Raw genomic sequence first — 16,153 nt, forward strand, 5'->3', positions numbered from 1 at the left:
AATATCCTCTTTGAAGAGGACTATATTAATGCAAAGTAGGAACCTTTTAGTTCGTGTCTGCAGTGTCCATACAGAGGAATTACAGCACAGCACTTGGGTACACACTGCTATTCACACCCCCATAGTCTGAACTGCAGGGCAGTGTAGACAAGACCTGTGTGTCTTGAGATGGGAATTCCAGGGTCCAAGGAGTACCAAAAGGCTTCTCTCTTATTGTCAGTTTCCTGCCTTCACTAGAAGAGAAGAAGGATGGCTAACTCTGGTCAGGGCCGGCTCTGGCTTTTTGGCCGCCCCAAGCAAAAAAAACCCCAAAAAAACAAAAAAAAAAACGGGGCGGCCAGAACGGCAAAGCAAAAAAAAAAAACCTGCGGCACGGCCGGAGTGTGGGTGCAGGGGGACCGGCTGGGTGGGGGGGAGGGAGCGGGCAGGAGAGAGAGAAGGGGGTGGCCAGAGCTACAGCAGGGGCGCTGCCACGTGGCCCCTCCTGCTGTGCCGCCTCCTGCCGCGAGGGCTCCAGTCGGCAGGGAGGGAAGGAAGAGGACTGCCCTGCAGGGCCCTCTGGTTCTCCGCGCCACCGCTCCCTACAGGGCGGCCGGAACGGAACAAGAACAACAACAACAAAAAAAGCGGCCGTGCCGCCCTAGGATTGGGCAGAATGCCGCCTCGAACAATCTGCCGCCCCAAGCACCAGCTTGCTCAGCTGGTGCCTGGAGCCGGCCCTGACTTTGGTGAAACTAAAGCATGGCAAAGAATAAACAAGAGAATTCCTTTTTATACCACAAGCTAAGTTGCCAAAGCACATCAATAGATAAAACTGTAAAAACTAGACTGAGCAAATGACTTGTAACAATTTATTTGAATTTTGCCTCTTTCTGTTGACAAATGGTCTGAACATATCAAAACTTTCTCAAATGTATTTTTTTATTCTTTAAATTTCCGCGAATAATTCTTGATCTATAAATTGTTCATGAGAAGTTCATCACAAGTCTCTGATGCTCACACTGTTTTGGCTGAACACTAATTCATATGGCATGTTTCTGATCCCTGACTGGATGAACCAAACACTGGGAATCAGGTGGGAATACTCCCAATTACAAATCTGAAATTTGCTTTTTGGAAACATTCTGTAACATTTGCTGTTTGTATGAGTACCATTAAATGCTTTTGCTAGACTGTTTGGATAAAGTCAACCCAGAAAGAGTGTAAACTCAGTCAATGAATTCATTTTAAAATCAGAGTGAATATTAATGAAAACTCTTTAATATATTTGCTCACTCTCATATAAATGTGCAAGTGCAATTGATATTTATAGATGAAATCCATATATTATATGTATATGTCTGAGTGTCTAAAATGTTACATATTATGTTAAAAACACCCTAATAAAATATCTCACTATCAAACTAAGAACCAAATGAGCATTTTGTTTGCTGTTCTTTTTTGTTAAAATGAATTATTGATGGATTTTTTTTATTTTTGCATGTCCAGCAAGAGCTTTAAAATTTTTGTTCGGATAAACAATCTCGTATTTCTAATGTGGGCATAACTGTCTCCATTGCCCATTACAGCAGAATTTAGATGCTGTACACATAATTACTAGGCTCAGTTTCTGTCTGTAAGGAGTATTCTCTCCACCCAACCCTTGTTCCACTGATTCCTGAAGTGGATATTTTCTTTGGATGCCTTTCTTTGAGAAGGGCAGTGAGGCCAGAAATCAGGACCAGGGTGTGTGTGACTTGCTTAATGGGTGGCCCCACAGACCACCTGGTAGAATCCCATGCCTGACAAGTTTGTCTAAGGTGTGTCACTGGTGATTGCTGAAGAATTTCCTCCATTTCCAGTGACTTGACTTCATTAGGTATTTTTGCCTGAGCAAGGATCCCAGGGTCAAATGCATAAAATACAATTGAGGGAGAGGGATTATTTTACAGAGACAACTTTTTATTACAATGTGCCGTCTGCTAGTGGTTTCCCCCAGCTGATTGCATTCACCTGTTCAAGTGCCAGTAAAATGTTAGTCCCCCAAGAGTTCCTCCATGTTGACTGCACTGGGTTACATGGTACCTGTTGGAAATATCCGGGGGGAGGGAGTCCTTTGGCTATTGTCAGGAGGCTTCACAGTTTCTAAAACATCTGACTTTCCCAATATAAATCTTAAAATATATTATTGGCATAACAAGGTTTCCAAAAGACACTCCTCATTGCATAACCTACTAACACGAACCTGTGTCAAACCGCACCTACGCCTCACTGCTAGATTTAAAGGTCGCTTATTTTAAATCAAAATAACAATCCAAGAGAGAGGAGTTATAGCTTCCTCCTTTGGGTCGCCCACTCCTTGTGTAAGTGTGAGATTTTCAAAAACAACCTAAGTGAGTTAAGTGCACAAGTCCCATTGACTTTCAGTGAGACTTGAGCTCCTAACTCACTTCGGCTGTTCTGAAAATCCTCCTCCTTAAATTGGATCCAGGACTGCCTTTAATTTTTGTCTTCTACAGTGCTGAGTATATTGAGGCTTAACACTGGAGAGAAGTAGTCACATAAAATACATAGCCCTGGAGTGTACTCAGCTCTGTGCTCTTACATGCACTAATATTAACACATCCAGTATTGTTCTTTAAAAGAAAAAACAAACTTAAACCATTGTTTGGTGTAACCAAAAAATCCTTAGGGTATGTCTACACTACGGGATTAATCCGAATTTAGATAATTCGGATTTGAGAAACAGGTTGTATAAAGTCGAAATGAGTGCGGCCACACTAGCACAGTAATTCGGTGGTGTGCGTCCAAGTACCGGGGCTAGCGTCGATTTCTGCACCGTTGCACTGTGGGTAGCAATTCCATAGCTATCCCATAGTTCCCGCAGTCTCCCGCGCCCATTGGGATTGTGGGTTAAGATCCCAGTGCCTGATGGGACAAAAAACATCGTCGCAGGTGGTTCTGGGTACAGCCTCACTTCCTCCCTCCCTCCCTCCCTCCCTGCATGAAAGCAACGGATGGCAGACAACCATTTTCGCGCCTTTTTTCCTGGGTGGGTGAACACTGCAGACTCCATACCACGGCAAGCATGGAGCCCGCTGAGGTCAAGACAGCACTCATGAATATTGCAAACACCTCGCGCGTTCTCGTGGAGTTTATGCTCAGCCAGGACCAGAAAAACGAGGCGAGGAGGCAGCGGCGGCGGCAGCGCAGCGACAAGCATGATGAGGACATAGACACGGACACGGACACAGAATTCAGTGAAACCACAGGCCCCGGTGCTTTGGAGATCATGTTGTTAATGGGGCAGATTCTATCCATGGAACGCCGATTCTGGGCAAGGGAAACAAGCACAGACTGGTGGGACCGCATAGTGTTGCAGGTCTGGGACGATTCCCAGTGGCTGCGGAACTTTCGCATGCGTAAGGGCACTTTCATGGAACTTTGTGACTTGCTGTCTCCTGCCCTGAAACGCCAGAATACCAAGATGAGAGCAGCCCTCACAGTTGAGAAGCGCGTGGCGATAGCCCTGTGGAAGCTTGCAACGCCAGACAGCTACCGGTCAGTCGGGAATCAATTTGGAGTGGGCAAATCTACTGTGGGGGCTGCTGTGATGCAAGTAGCCAAAGCAATCACTCAGGTGCTGCTACGAAAGTTAGTGACTCTGGGAAATGTGCAGGCTATAGTGGATGGTTTTGCTGCAATGGGATTCCCTAACTGTGGTGGGGCAATAGACGGAACCCATATCCCTATCTTGGCACCGGAGCACCAAGCCACCGAGTACATAAACCGCAAGGGGTACTTTTCAATGGTGCTGCAAGCACTTGTGGATCACAAGGGACGTTTCACCAACATCAACGCGGGCTGGGCGGGAAGGGTTCATGACGCTCGCGTCTTCAGGAACACTACTCTGTTTAAAGGGCTGCAGCAAGGGACTTACTTTCCGGACCAGAAAATAACCGTTGGGGATGTTGAAATGCCCATAGTTATTCTTGGGGACCCAGCCTACCCCTTAATGCCATGGCTTATGAAGCCATACACAGGCAGCCTGGACAGGAGTCAGGAGCTGTTTAACTACAGGCTAAGCAAGTGCAGAATGGTGGTAGAATGTGCATTTGGCCGTGTAAAAGGTCGCTGGCGTTCATTATTGACTCGCTCTGACCTCAGCCAAAGAAATCTCCCCATTGTTATTTCTGCTTGCTGTGTGCTCCACAATCTCTGTGAAAGTAAGGGGGAGACCTTTATGGCGGGGTGGGAGGCTGAGGCAAATCGCCTGGCTGCTGATTATGCGCAGCCAGACACCAGGGCGATTAGAAGATCACACCATGAAGCGCTGTGCATCAGAGAAGCTTTGAAAACCAGTTTCATGGCTGGCCAGGCTACCGTGTGAAATATCTGTTTGTTTCTCCTTCATGAAAACCCTCCCCCTTTACTGACTGATTTTCTGTAAGGAACCCACCCTGCCCCTTCCCCCATCTTTCTTTCAAACCAAATAAAGTCACTATCATTTAAAAATCATTTATTCTTTATTAATAGATTAGAAAAAGAGGGAGGGAACCCGGGTGGTATTTGGGAGGAGGATTGCTGGGAAGGAAAAAGCCACAAAGAAAAGGTTAAAAAAATGACAGCCTTTTGCTTGAGCTGTCTACTGGGGTGGAATGGGAAGGTGTACGGAGCCTCCCCCCCCGCGTTCTTACACGTCTGGGTGAGGAGGATACGGAACATGGGGAGGGGGGAGGGTGGAACAGGGGCTGAAGCGGCAGTCTGTTTTCCAGCAGCCGTTCCTGAACCTCCACCAGACACCGGAGCAGCCCCAGCGTTGCATCCTTCATCCTCTGGTCTTCCTGCCGCCATCTCTCCTCTCGATCGTCCCTCCTCTCCTCACGTTGGTCCCTCCTCTCCTCACGTTGGTCCCTCCTCTCCTCACGTTCACTGACTTCTTTCCTATACTTTGAAACTGTTTCCTTCCACTCATTCAGATGAGCTCTGTCACTCCTGCTGGATTGCATAATTTCAGAAAACATGTCCTCCCGCGTCGTCTTCTTACGACGCCTTATCTGTGATAACCTTCGGGATGGAGGAGGGAGGCTTGAGGAATTTGCAGCTGCTGTAGGGAGGGGAAAAAAGAGAGAATTGTTTTAAAAGCTACATTTTGCAGAACAATGCTTATACTCTTTCACGGTGACCAACACTGTTCACATTACATAGCACATGTGATTTCTGTGCAAGGTCGCATTTTGCCTCTTAATGCTGAGTGCCTGTGGCTTTGCTGCTAGAGATCACAGGTCTGGGCAACAGAATTCAGCTTGCATGCGGCCATGGTAAGCCATTGTTTTACAGCTTCTGCACCCTCCTTTCCCACATACCAAGCATAGCCTGTAGAGTGCTGCAGAAGCCTGGCCAATCTCAGCCAGTTGGGGGGGGGGCAGTGTGGGGGGGCTTGTCTGGGCCCCTTCAGGCAAATAGAGTGCTGCGGTTTTTCTGTTAACATTCAGCAGCACCAGAAAACAAACTAACCCCCCCCCTCGCCATGAATTCTCTGGGATGATCACGGTACCCTCCCCCCACCGCGTGGCTGGTAACAGGGAAGATCCCTGCTAGCCAAACGCGAAAAACTCAGGGCCAATTTCCCATCTGCGCTTGGCTAACTGCAGGGAAGGATTTATTTTCCGCCACAGGCAAACAGCCCAGTAGGAACGGCCACCTCTGTCCCCTTAATTAAGTTCCCGTATTTCAACCAGGTTACCAGGAGTGATATCACTCTCCTGAGGATTACACAACAAGATAAAGAACGGATGTTGCTTGAATGCCAGCAAACACCGGGACCATACGCTGCCAGGCTTTGTCAGGCAATGATACCAGATTACTTGCTGCAAGCATGGCGTGGTCAAGTGTCCTACCATGGAGGAGGGAATAAGGATGCACTGCCCAGAAACCTTCTGGCAAGGCTTTCGGAGTACCTCCAGGAGAGCTTCATGGAGATGTCCCTGGAGGATTTCCGCTCCATCCCCATACACGTTAACAGACTTTTCCAGTAGCTACAGACTTTTCCAGTAGCTGAACTGACCGCGAATGCAAAGTCAGGCAAAGTAATCATTAAAAACCGTTTGCTTTTAAAACAAGTTTTATATTTTAAAAGGTAAACTCACCTGAGGTCCCTTCCATGGGGTCAGAGTCTTGGGTACTGGCTTGGGAGGCTTGGGAGGGTACTTCAGTCAGGGTGATAAAAAGATCCTGGCTGTTGGGGAGAATGGAGTGCTGTGTGCTCTCTGCAAGCTCATCCTCCTCCTCCTCTACCCCATCGGCAGAATCCTCAGGCGTCGAGACTATCCCCGACCCAGAATCCACGAACAAAGGTGGGGTAGTGGTGGCAGCCCCCCCTAGAATTGCATGCAGCTCGGCGTAGTAGCGGCATGTCCGCGGCTCTGACCCGGAGCGACCGTTTGCCTCCTTTGTTTTTTGATAGGCTTGTCTGAGCTCCTTGACCTTCACGCGGCACTGCTCAGAGTCCCTATTGTGGCCTCTCTCCATCATGCCCTTGGAAATTTTTTCAAAAGTTTTTGCATTTCGTCTTTTAGAACGAAGTTCTGCAAGCACTGAATCCTCTCCCCATACAGCGATCAGATCCAGTACCTCCCTCACGGTCCATGCTGGTGCTCTTTTTCGATTATCAGCCTGCATGGTTACCTGTGCTGATGAGGTATCTGTGGTCACCTGTGCTCTCCACGCTGGGCAAACAGGAAATGAAGTTCAAATGTTCGCGGGGCTTTTCCTGTCTACCTGGCCAGTGCATCCGAGTTCGGATTGCTGTCCAGAGCGGTCACAATGATGCACTGTGGGATAGCTCCCGGAGGCCAATACCATCGAATTGCGGCCACACTAACCCTAATTCGAATTGCTAAAATCGATTTTGGCGCTACTCCGCTCGTTGGGGTGGAGTACAGAAATCGATTTAAAGGGTCCTTTACATCGAATTAAATGGCGTCGTTGTGTGGACGGTTACAGGGTTAATTCGAATTAAAGCTGATAAATCCGAATTAAAGTTGTAGTGTAGACCAGGCCTTAGTAAATCAGTCCATCAAGCCCTCACTTAAAAAAAAAAAAAAAAAATCTCTTTCCACTTTACTGCTTTGTAAGCGCGGGGCTGTTGTACTGATTAGTGTTAAACAGAACAATATGATTGCTGGCAAACTCTTGTTATCCAGCGGAAGTCTATCATGTAGCTTTAGTACCCTTGAGAGAGAGATTTGCTAAACTGAGAGAGTCTCTGAGAACTGGGCAGTGAGCGGATGGGTTCAGTTCGGGATGTTAATGTTCAGATGCAGGTGCAGTTCTGTGCTCGCTGAACTACCTTTGTTTATAAAGGTGATTTTATTTATTTATTTTTGATTGCTCAGAACAAGTTTACAAAACACAGGAAGGAATGGCAAGGGGCTAGTGAAAGAGATGTTGCTGAATGGCAGATGGTGGCATCTAAATTCTTTTCCATCCACCCTAAATTGCAGTAATTAAAGGGCAAAAATGTTTTCTCCCCTCCATCTTATCATGCTGGAGGAAAAGAGTACACTACTGAGCAGCAAGGTCCCCAGAAGGGGCAGCGTACAGCTGTAGAGGGTACACTTTTCCCATGAGTGGAAGCCTTTCTGTATAAACATGACAGGCATCTTTGGTTTATTTTTCTGGGATATGGAAAGAGGGAGCGGCCATTCTAGTCTCCAGTTTCAACAATCAACTGGAAAATATCCGCATGGAAGTTGTTACTGCTGCAAGGAACAACCACTTGCCCACAGAAATGGCTATCAGAGGGGAAGAGGGCCTTAGGCAGCTGCAATTGGAGAGTCAGTGGGCAGCACAGCCAGATTGATCCCTACAAGGAATGAATCAATGAAAAAGTTCATGAACTAAAAAGCCAAAACCAGAAGACCTTTTGCACTCCACCCTCCTGTACACAAGTCTTAACCTCCCAGGAATGTTTTTCAGGTGGAATTTCCTTAGTTTTAAAAATAATCCCAGTTGGGGCCTGAATGGTATGGTGGTGGCATTCTCTCTCCACACCTCTTCCTTCTGACTTCAGTAGGCCTTCAGGAAGGGAACCTAATGTACACCTCCCACCATTCCTTGGAGTTGTAGAGCACCTCTTCTTCAGTAAAAGCACCAACCCCCCCACCCCCGGTGAGGCTCGTCAGCCTGGCCCTCCCATCTATAGACTTCAGAGGTTCACGGCTTCCTTATGAAACCAAAACAGTTTGTCTCTCTCCACCCTCAAATCAGTCTTAAGAGACTCTTCAGAGCCTATGGTGGTACTCCTGAAAATGGGCTTCCTGTTGCCAACCACTTATGAGACTTGTTGTGGGAGACCACCTACACCTCACAACCTACAGATTCTTGGGGGGATGGATGATTCTATTTAGGCTCATTGGGATCTGCTGTGTGTCATAGGGCTCCCACTGGGTAGGGGTGATTGTGAGGGACCTGTTTAGCCTATCAAGGCTTGTGGAGAGCCTTGTAGGGTTTGTGGTAGGGTGTTGGGATTAGAGGAGCCCAGGAGACTCTTAAGATTTGTGGGGTATGTTGACTCTCTGAAGTATGCAGGAGAGGTTGAATGCACCTGTTCTGCACTCTCTCTCACTCAGCTGCCCTTTTTCTCCTGTTGTTACTACAGACTAAGTTTTTCTTTTTCTTTTCTCTTCTCTTCTCTCTTCTTTGCTTTTGAAATGCTTAGATCTTGTTTAACAGCTTGCTGGAGCAAATTATCCCTCACAGTGTTACTAATCAATACATATGAATGGCTCAAGTCTTGATAGCAACCAGTTAGAACTTGGTCATGGGCACTAGAGCAGCACCTCGTGAATTGCGTGTTGTTTTTCCTCTGCTTTCCTCATGCTTACTACCAAGTGGCAAAAGACCCTTTGACTACTGATTCCTCTGCCCCCTCTTTATATTTTTAGAGTATCATAATTAGGATTCCGTTGTCTGAGTCTCTTCAAATTTTGTAGAAAAATACTGTTTGTCCTCAGACCTAATCTGCCCACTTTCCAGCTGGTTTTACTCTTGTGTGGCCACAAAGTAGGGCTCATAACAAACTCCTGTTGCGACTTAACTGTGGAGTGGCTGTCACTACTGCAGAGTAGTGATAAGGTGAGCTGCACTGCCATGAGGGTCGTGAATGTGGAGCAGTGTGGAGGCCTCAAGGTTTGGGACTCAGCAGATTTGTGCAAGTTGTGAAGTTGCAAAGCCCTCCTCTGTGAGAAGGCTGTCTAGTTATCTAGGTGATTTGCCTCACTGAAGGTTTTCAAGCAGTTCCCCACTCCACCCCTCTCCTTTGGGTATCTGCGTTGGGAGAGGGCATTTGTCCCAGGTCCAGGAGAGCGAGAGAGTTTGCTTTTCTCGTTTTTATTGGAATAGGATTATCAATCTGGTCAGGTTAAAATCCTGGAAATCAAGTTTCCAAGGGTGGTGTCCGTGATTGGGTTTCTCAGAGGGCTCCCGAGAGTGAGCCTGTCACTGACTAGGACTACTGTCTCCTCAGCACAGAGAAAGTAACTTGCTTCCATGACGTGGAATCCCATGGTTGCATTTTCTTTGGAGAGTCAGTAAATCTAAGCTGCAGTTCTCCCTGTTGGTGAGTCATCCAGGTGTGGACTCTCCTCCTTTCCTGCTAAGCCCAGCATTGCTGCTCTGCAGGGGTGTGTTGCCAGAGGAATTCTGCAGAGGGACTGCCTTGGCCCCTGCTGGCTGTGAATAGGGGGACTCGGTTGGTCCTGAAACTGGTGCGAAGGGTTTTGCGAGGGTGGGTCAGAGGAGGGGATGTGGTCCAGGGGGTGGGCAGGGGAGGCTTGTGAATTTGAGCTTGCTTAGCCCTGGTGGAGGTTCCTATACAAAGCTGTACTTCCCAGGCTTGGCACAGAGAGGGGTGCATAAACGTCACCCTAATTGAGAATCTAGTACCGTCCAAAGCACAGCCACGTGGAAAGTGACAGATGCTTCAAGGCCGCTTGTGAAGGTCAATTAGTTTTTTAGCCAGTAACACTGTCCATCCATCCTCTCGCTTATCTTCTGAAAAATTTCAGCAGGGCTGCACTTAGCAGCAAAGGCTTTTCCCTGCTCTCCGGGCCCTTATCTAGTTTCCATGTTTCCTGAAGAAAGCAGAGCACTTATGAAAATGGGTACCCGTAGCACTGGTTGAGATAGAAATTGTGTGGGTAAGCACTCTGCAAGTTTTCCCACCCTGAGTATTTTTGTCTTGGCTCTCTAGCACACAGCTTGCTAATGGGGGTTGAGCTGTGCCAGAATGTCTGGTGGTTTTGTGATGTGTATGGACAGGAACTGCAATAGACCACCAACCTCATTTTTTTTTTTTCTTGAGATCTCTCCAGGATTTAAGCCCAGCGATGAAGGCAAGTGCAGTAACCCTTCCCAACACACATGGTATTCATCCTTTACATGTATTTATAGAAAAGCTGAGCCTTTTTCCTGCTGACCTCATTTAAGATTTTTGGAAGGAGGACAGAGAGATAAATAAAAGGCTGTGGAAGATAACTAATGTTATCTTCTCCCCACACTCTGAGTAGGTGTCCTTCTTCTTCTGTTTTCAAGCAACTCTGCCCAGCACAGTTGGAGCCGTCATTTGCATCTGAGCTCTTTTGTATTTCATCTGATTTAGGCATTGATCCTAGAAACACGTACATAACGTTTCGCACAGAAATAAGTATTTGCAGGATTGGGGCCTCAGATTGTAAAATTGTTGGGCCGGGGTAGTGTGTTTGTGTGTACAGCACTATGCACAATGATAATGTTCAAAAAGATCATTATTCCAGCAGAGGTAAAGTGCTACTTCATTTAGAATTTGGTGCTTGAATAACTCCAGCAGAGCACATTCATGTGAACAAAGGTTTATAATTGCCTTCTAGACATGGAGTATATTATAATAATCTTTCTTACTGTTCTTACTAACAATCTGTTGGTTTGTCTCTGGATTTTTACTTCACTGGCAGTAGCTGTTTCGTTGGAGCCTGGGAATAGATTTTGTATGTTTTTGTGAGTGTTAACTTTTGTATTTGTACCTACTTACTGCAGTAGACTCCCAAAGACCATTTAATAGCCGATTAACCAAGTTCAAACAATATTTTATTGCATATACCCTAAACTACATTTACAGAACATGAAGGGTGTAACAGACCATATTAAGGACTACCACAAAAGAAAGCATGTGTTCTGGAAAAAAATAAGACCAGGGAACTACAGCAGATATGCAAGCTGCATATCTTTGATCTGCCTTCTGTAATATAAACACAGAGCAGTGTGGGCATTTTAAAAAACAAAACTCCCCCTACTAACCCAAAACACTGCATTGCGTGCACAATTCTTCCCCTAGATAGAGGATAAGAGAGAATGAACCAAAGGGGACAGATGTTACTTATGTCACTTACTGCGCTACTGGAAGAAGCTTAAACACTCCAGTGATGAGGGCAGTATAAGAACCTATATAGAACAGATTAGATAGACAAAGCCAGGAAGTTCAAAGCTGAAAGGAAATGAACGGTTGAGGCCCAAAATTTGACCTACCGTACCGCTATCCTTTCCCACTTCTTGTAATCTATTGATAAAGTCCATCCTACTGTTGTTCTCTGATCTTATTCTTTTCAGAACAAATGCTTTCTTTTTATTCCCCTCCCCCCCCAAAAAAAAAAACTTTAAGCAACAAAATGCTGTCAACCCTACACTAGCCCCCACAGTAACAAAAGTGGGCACCTCCAGGGCAGAATGCTCTTGTTGAGAAAGCCGATCTTGGTTCAGATTTATAGGTAATTATTTTAAAGTTTTATAAAGAGTTTTAAAGGCTGACAGGTATTTACGTGAAAAATATTAAATACACAGAAAAGGGCAAGATAAAGACAAAAATGCTGCCTTAACTTCACATTGTGGCTACTTCTTGGAAATTTTCCAACACAAAGGGTATAATGGAATCCGGCCCAGTGCTCTTCTTCCAGTCCAGGAGCACCCTCGTGTGCTGTAAGGAGGAGGGTGGAGCTCCCCTGGGAGTACAAATGAGAGTTCAGGATCCTGAGAGGGAGGAGTCTGGAACCCAGCGTCCAGAGTGGGAACTCGAAATGAGAGCAGAGCAGGGATGAGCGCTTCAGGGAGGGGATGCCCCTGAAGAAGGGAACAGCAAGAGTTCCTTAATGAGCAGCCGGAGCAGTGCTGAAGTCAGTCAGGGTAGGGTGACCAGATGTCCCGATTTTATAGGGACAGTCCCGATTTTGGGGGCTTTTTCTTATATAGGCACCTATTACCCCCCACCCCCTGTCCCGATTTTTCACACTTGCCCTCTGGTCACCCTAAGTCAGGGTCACCTACAAACTTCCCCAGGCCAGAGAGGCTGAAGGCTGAGAGCAGCAGAGAGAGATGCCTGTTGGCTCTGAGCTGGAGAGCTGAAGCAGGAAGGCCAGAGAAAGCTGAGGAATGATGGAGGGGTGAGACTGCCGACGTCTCCAGGCAAGAACTCGAATCATAGGGGGGAAGGAGGCAGGGCAGAGAATTCCCCATCTTGAGGGGCTGAAGTGAAGTATGGGGAGAGATGCCAGAGCCATCCCTAGCAGCTGGGGTGTGGTGAGAGATGCTGGAGCCATGCTTGGTATTGGACTGTTGGGATGAATGTATTGTTTGGACTGTGCTGGGGGGATTCTGGCTTATGGCAGTGGGACTTTTGGTAATAAATTAACCCTTAAAAAAAGGTTATTTATATACTTCAAAAGCTGTACTGAGTTTATTTGAGGAATGAGGGAAGCTGAGGCGAGGGGCTGCTTGCACAGCCATTCTGAGGCCACCAGGGAGCATCTGGAAGGCAGCCATATTTTCACAAAGGGACATGGTTTTTATGAACAGAAATGATTGGTTGTATACTAATGTAATTATGTTTTTTACATGATATTGTATATGAGATTATAGTATTTTTCTTTCCCTGGCAATAAATCCTCCATGAACTTATCTAATTCTTTTCTGAACCTAGTTATAGTTTTGGCCTTCACAACTTCCCCTGGCAATGAGTTCCACAAGTTGACTGTACGCTGTCTGAAGAAGTACTTCCTTTTGTTTGTTTTAAACCTGCTGCCTATTAATTTCATTGGGTGACTCCTGGTCCCTGTTATGTGAAGGGGTAAATAATAGTTCATTATTCACTTTCTCCAGACCATTCATGACTTTATAGGCCTCTATCATATGTCCCCTCAATCGTCTCTTTTCCAAATTGAACTGTCAGTCTTTTTGATCTTGCCTCACATGGAAGGTCTTCCATGCCCTTAATTTTATTGCCCTTCTCTGTACCTTTTCCACTTCTAAATATAATTTTTTTTTTTTTTTAGATGGGGTGACAAGAACTGCATGCAGTATTCAGGGCATGGGTGCACCATGGATTTATATAGTGGCATTATGATATTTACTGTCTTTTTATCTATCCCTTTCCTAATGGTTCCTAACATTTTGTTTGACTGCAGCTGCACATTGAGTGGATGTTTTCAGAGAACTATCCACAATGACTCCAATATCTCTTTCTTGAGTGATAACAGCTAATTTAGACCCTCATCATTTTGTATGTATAGTTTGATAATGTTTTCCAATGTGCATTGCTTAGCATTTGTCAACACTTGAATTTCATCTGCCATTTTATTGCTCAGTCACCCAGTTTTGTGAGATCCCTTTGTAACGCTTCTATCTGCCTTGGACTTAACTATTTTGAGTAATTTTGTATCATCTGCAAACTTTGCCATCTCACTGTTTAACCCTTTTCCCAGATCATTTACGAATATGTTGAACAGCACCAGTCCCAGTACAGATCCCTGTGAAACCCTGTTATTTATCCTCTCCATTCTGAAAACTGATCATTTACTCGTGCCCTTTGTTTCCAGTCTTTTTAACCAGTTACTGATCCATTAGAGGACCTTCCCTCTTATCCTATAACTGCTTACTTTGCTTAAGAGCCTTTGTGAGGGACCTTCTGTTCCCTTCAGATGACCATAGACAGTTCCAAGAATTATTGTGCGGGATGGCAGAGGAACTCCAGATCTTCCTGGAAGAGGTCCAGGACCCTCAGTGCAAACTCTTGAATAGCCTAAAAACCACCAGATCCAGTTGAATAGCACTTCCAGTTAATGAAGCTACAGTGGAGTCGCATCATAGGCTCATTTAACTTATGCAATTTTTAACTATATGCGCTCGGCAAAACAAAACAAAAAAGAGAAAAATAACAATTTAAATACTGTACCTGTAGTGCGGGCGATTCAGCCCGCCATTCCATTCAATGCGCGTTTGACTATATGCGATTTTTGCCTTACGCGCTGACTTCAGAACCTAACCCCCGCATAAGATGCAACTCCCCTGTATTCTGGAACCTGCAGTCTGGCATACACCAGCCATGTGCGCCTCTCTCCGCAAGAGGGCAGAGAAAAGCTGTTTCATTCCTGCCAAAAGAATGGAATTTCTCTTTACTCACCCTGCACCAAACTCTCCAATCGTACAGGCTGCCAGGGAGAGATCTAGATGACAATGTCCAAAATCCACTCCTCCTGACAAGTCTAAATGTCTAGACTTGTTGGCTTCAGGTGACATTGTTTCAGGAAATACTTCTATGTGACATTTTCAGGGCAGCTATGTGGAGTTCCAGCCACGTGTTCATGAGACACTATGCTCTAGTCCAGGACTTCTCCGCTGTTGCATCCTTTGGGACAGCGGTCCTCCAAGAGGCTCTGCCATCTGTATCCTTGCACTTTCCTCCTACTTGAGTCCTGCCTGTCAGTCACCCGCAATGGAATACACATAGGGACCAGCACTCGAAGAAGAACAAAAAGTTACTTACCTCATGGTAACTGGAGATTCTTCGAGATGTGTGATCCCTATCTATATTCTACTACCTGCCCTCCTTCGCCTGTGTTTCAAATCATAATTGGATTCATGGTAGAGAAGGAAGTGGAGAAAAGGTTGGTCTGCTCCGCCCTCATGCCTTTGGTTGGAAACATGAGTTGGGCAAGGGCATACGAGTGGGCCAAACGGACACTGTTTGCAAGAATTCTCCAACACCAGGTGCATAGAGCACTGACCCTCCCCCCCCCCCCCCCCCCGGTAGACTATAGATAAGAATCTCACATCTTGAAGAACTTCCGGTTATTATAAGGTAAGTAACTTTCTTTTTTTTCTCTTCCTAGATGTTCTTTAATGGAATGAGGTAAAATCAAATTTTACATTTCATACATTCAAAGAGCCAAATTGATCATTAGTATAATTCCATTAAGGCAAAGTTATGCCGTCGATGGAATAATTTATGGGAAGAATTTGGCCCCAAACCATTTATGAAGTAACTAGCAAATTAGGTACTACTCATACAGTGACCGCACTGGGAACTAATGTACTGCAGCCATCTTGATATCAATAACAGATTGTACACAGCCTTGGACAGTAGAATCTCCTTCACTGATGAAAGGAATATTAGTCAGAACTTTGGGGTTATTTTCCTGCTCTTTTTAGAAGTGTCACACATTCTATTCTGGATACTCAACCAAGACTTTGGACCTATATTAGTATAGCAACCACACTGGTAGTATCGCTTTGCAGCATCAGCAGAGAGTGCAAGTTGTGGTATGGAACGTCAACACACAGCCGTCTGCTCCAGAGGTAAGAGTGTACTTACATTGTACCTACAACGTACCTACCTTGTCTTATGGATTAATTAATGAAATATGTTTCCCTGGATTACACAACGATATTTATGCATAATGGCTCATTGCAACTACGTAGAACAAATGTTTTGAACTGGAAAGTGAAATAACAAGAACACAGAGGTAATAGAATTAGATGGTTTTTTCCTTCCCCACTACAATGGTGTAATTACTGGGTCCCTCCCAATCTGACAACTGTGTTCTGCTAGAGCTATCAAAGGAACTATCAACTACGGTGTACTAAATGCAACATGGCAGCTTTCCACAGCAGAGTGAAAAAGCAAATCTGATAAACAAGGAAATAACCATTAAGATGAATTCCTGGTTTCATTCTGTGTGTCTGCTCGCTGCTTGACGTGACATTAGTGAAAAACACCCACTCTAATTGGCCAGGGTCCATGTTCTGTAAATTTGAAATGTTTATTAAGCCTAATTCTATTACTAGTTGCATATTTTAGTCTTAAAGG

The 16,153-nt window shown here is 45.5% G+C and overlaps 2 protein-coding genes across 4 annotated transcripts in view; one reads left to right on the forward strand and one right to left on the reverse strand.

Annotated features, from left to right (window-relative positions):
- The window catches only part of PDZD2 (PDZ domain containing 2), a 308,625-nt gene that overhangs the window by 25,068 nt on the left and 267,404 nt on the right, over positions 1–16,153 (forward strand). The gene's annotated exons all lie outside the window — the stretch shown is intronic.
- Positions 4,484–6,514, reverse strand: LOC128839135 (SRRM2 protein homolog rsr-2-like). Its single transcript, XM_054031844.1, has 2 exons — positions 6,129–6,514; positions 4,484–5,086 (listed from the first exon to the last, which is right to left on the reverse strand). The coding sequence occupies exons 1-2, from the start codon at positions 6,511–6,513 to the stop codon at positions 4,593–4,595; spliced, it is 879 nt and encodes a 292-aa protein (XP_053887819.1). The 5' UTR covers position 6,514; the 3' UTR covers positions 4,484–4,592.

This window comes from Malaclemys terrapin, chromosome 6, assembly GCF_027887155.1.
Source record: "Malaclemys terrapin pileata isolate rMalTer1 chromosome 6, rMalTer1.hap1, whole genome shotgun sequence".
Taxonomy (NCBI): domain Eukaryota; kingdom Metazoa; phylum Chordata; order Testudines; family Emydidae; genus Malaclemys; species Malaclemys terrapin.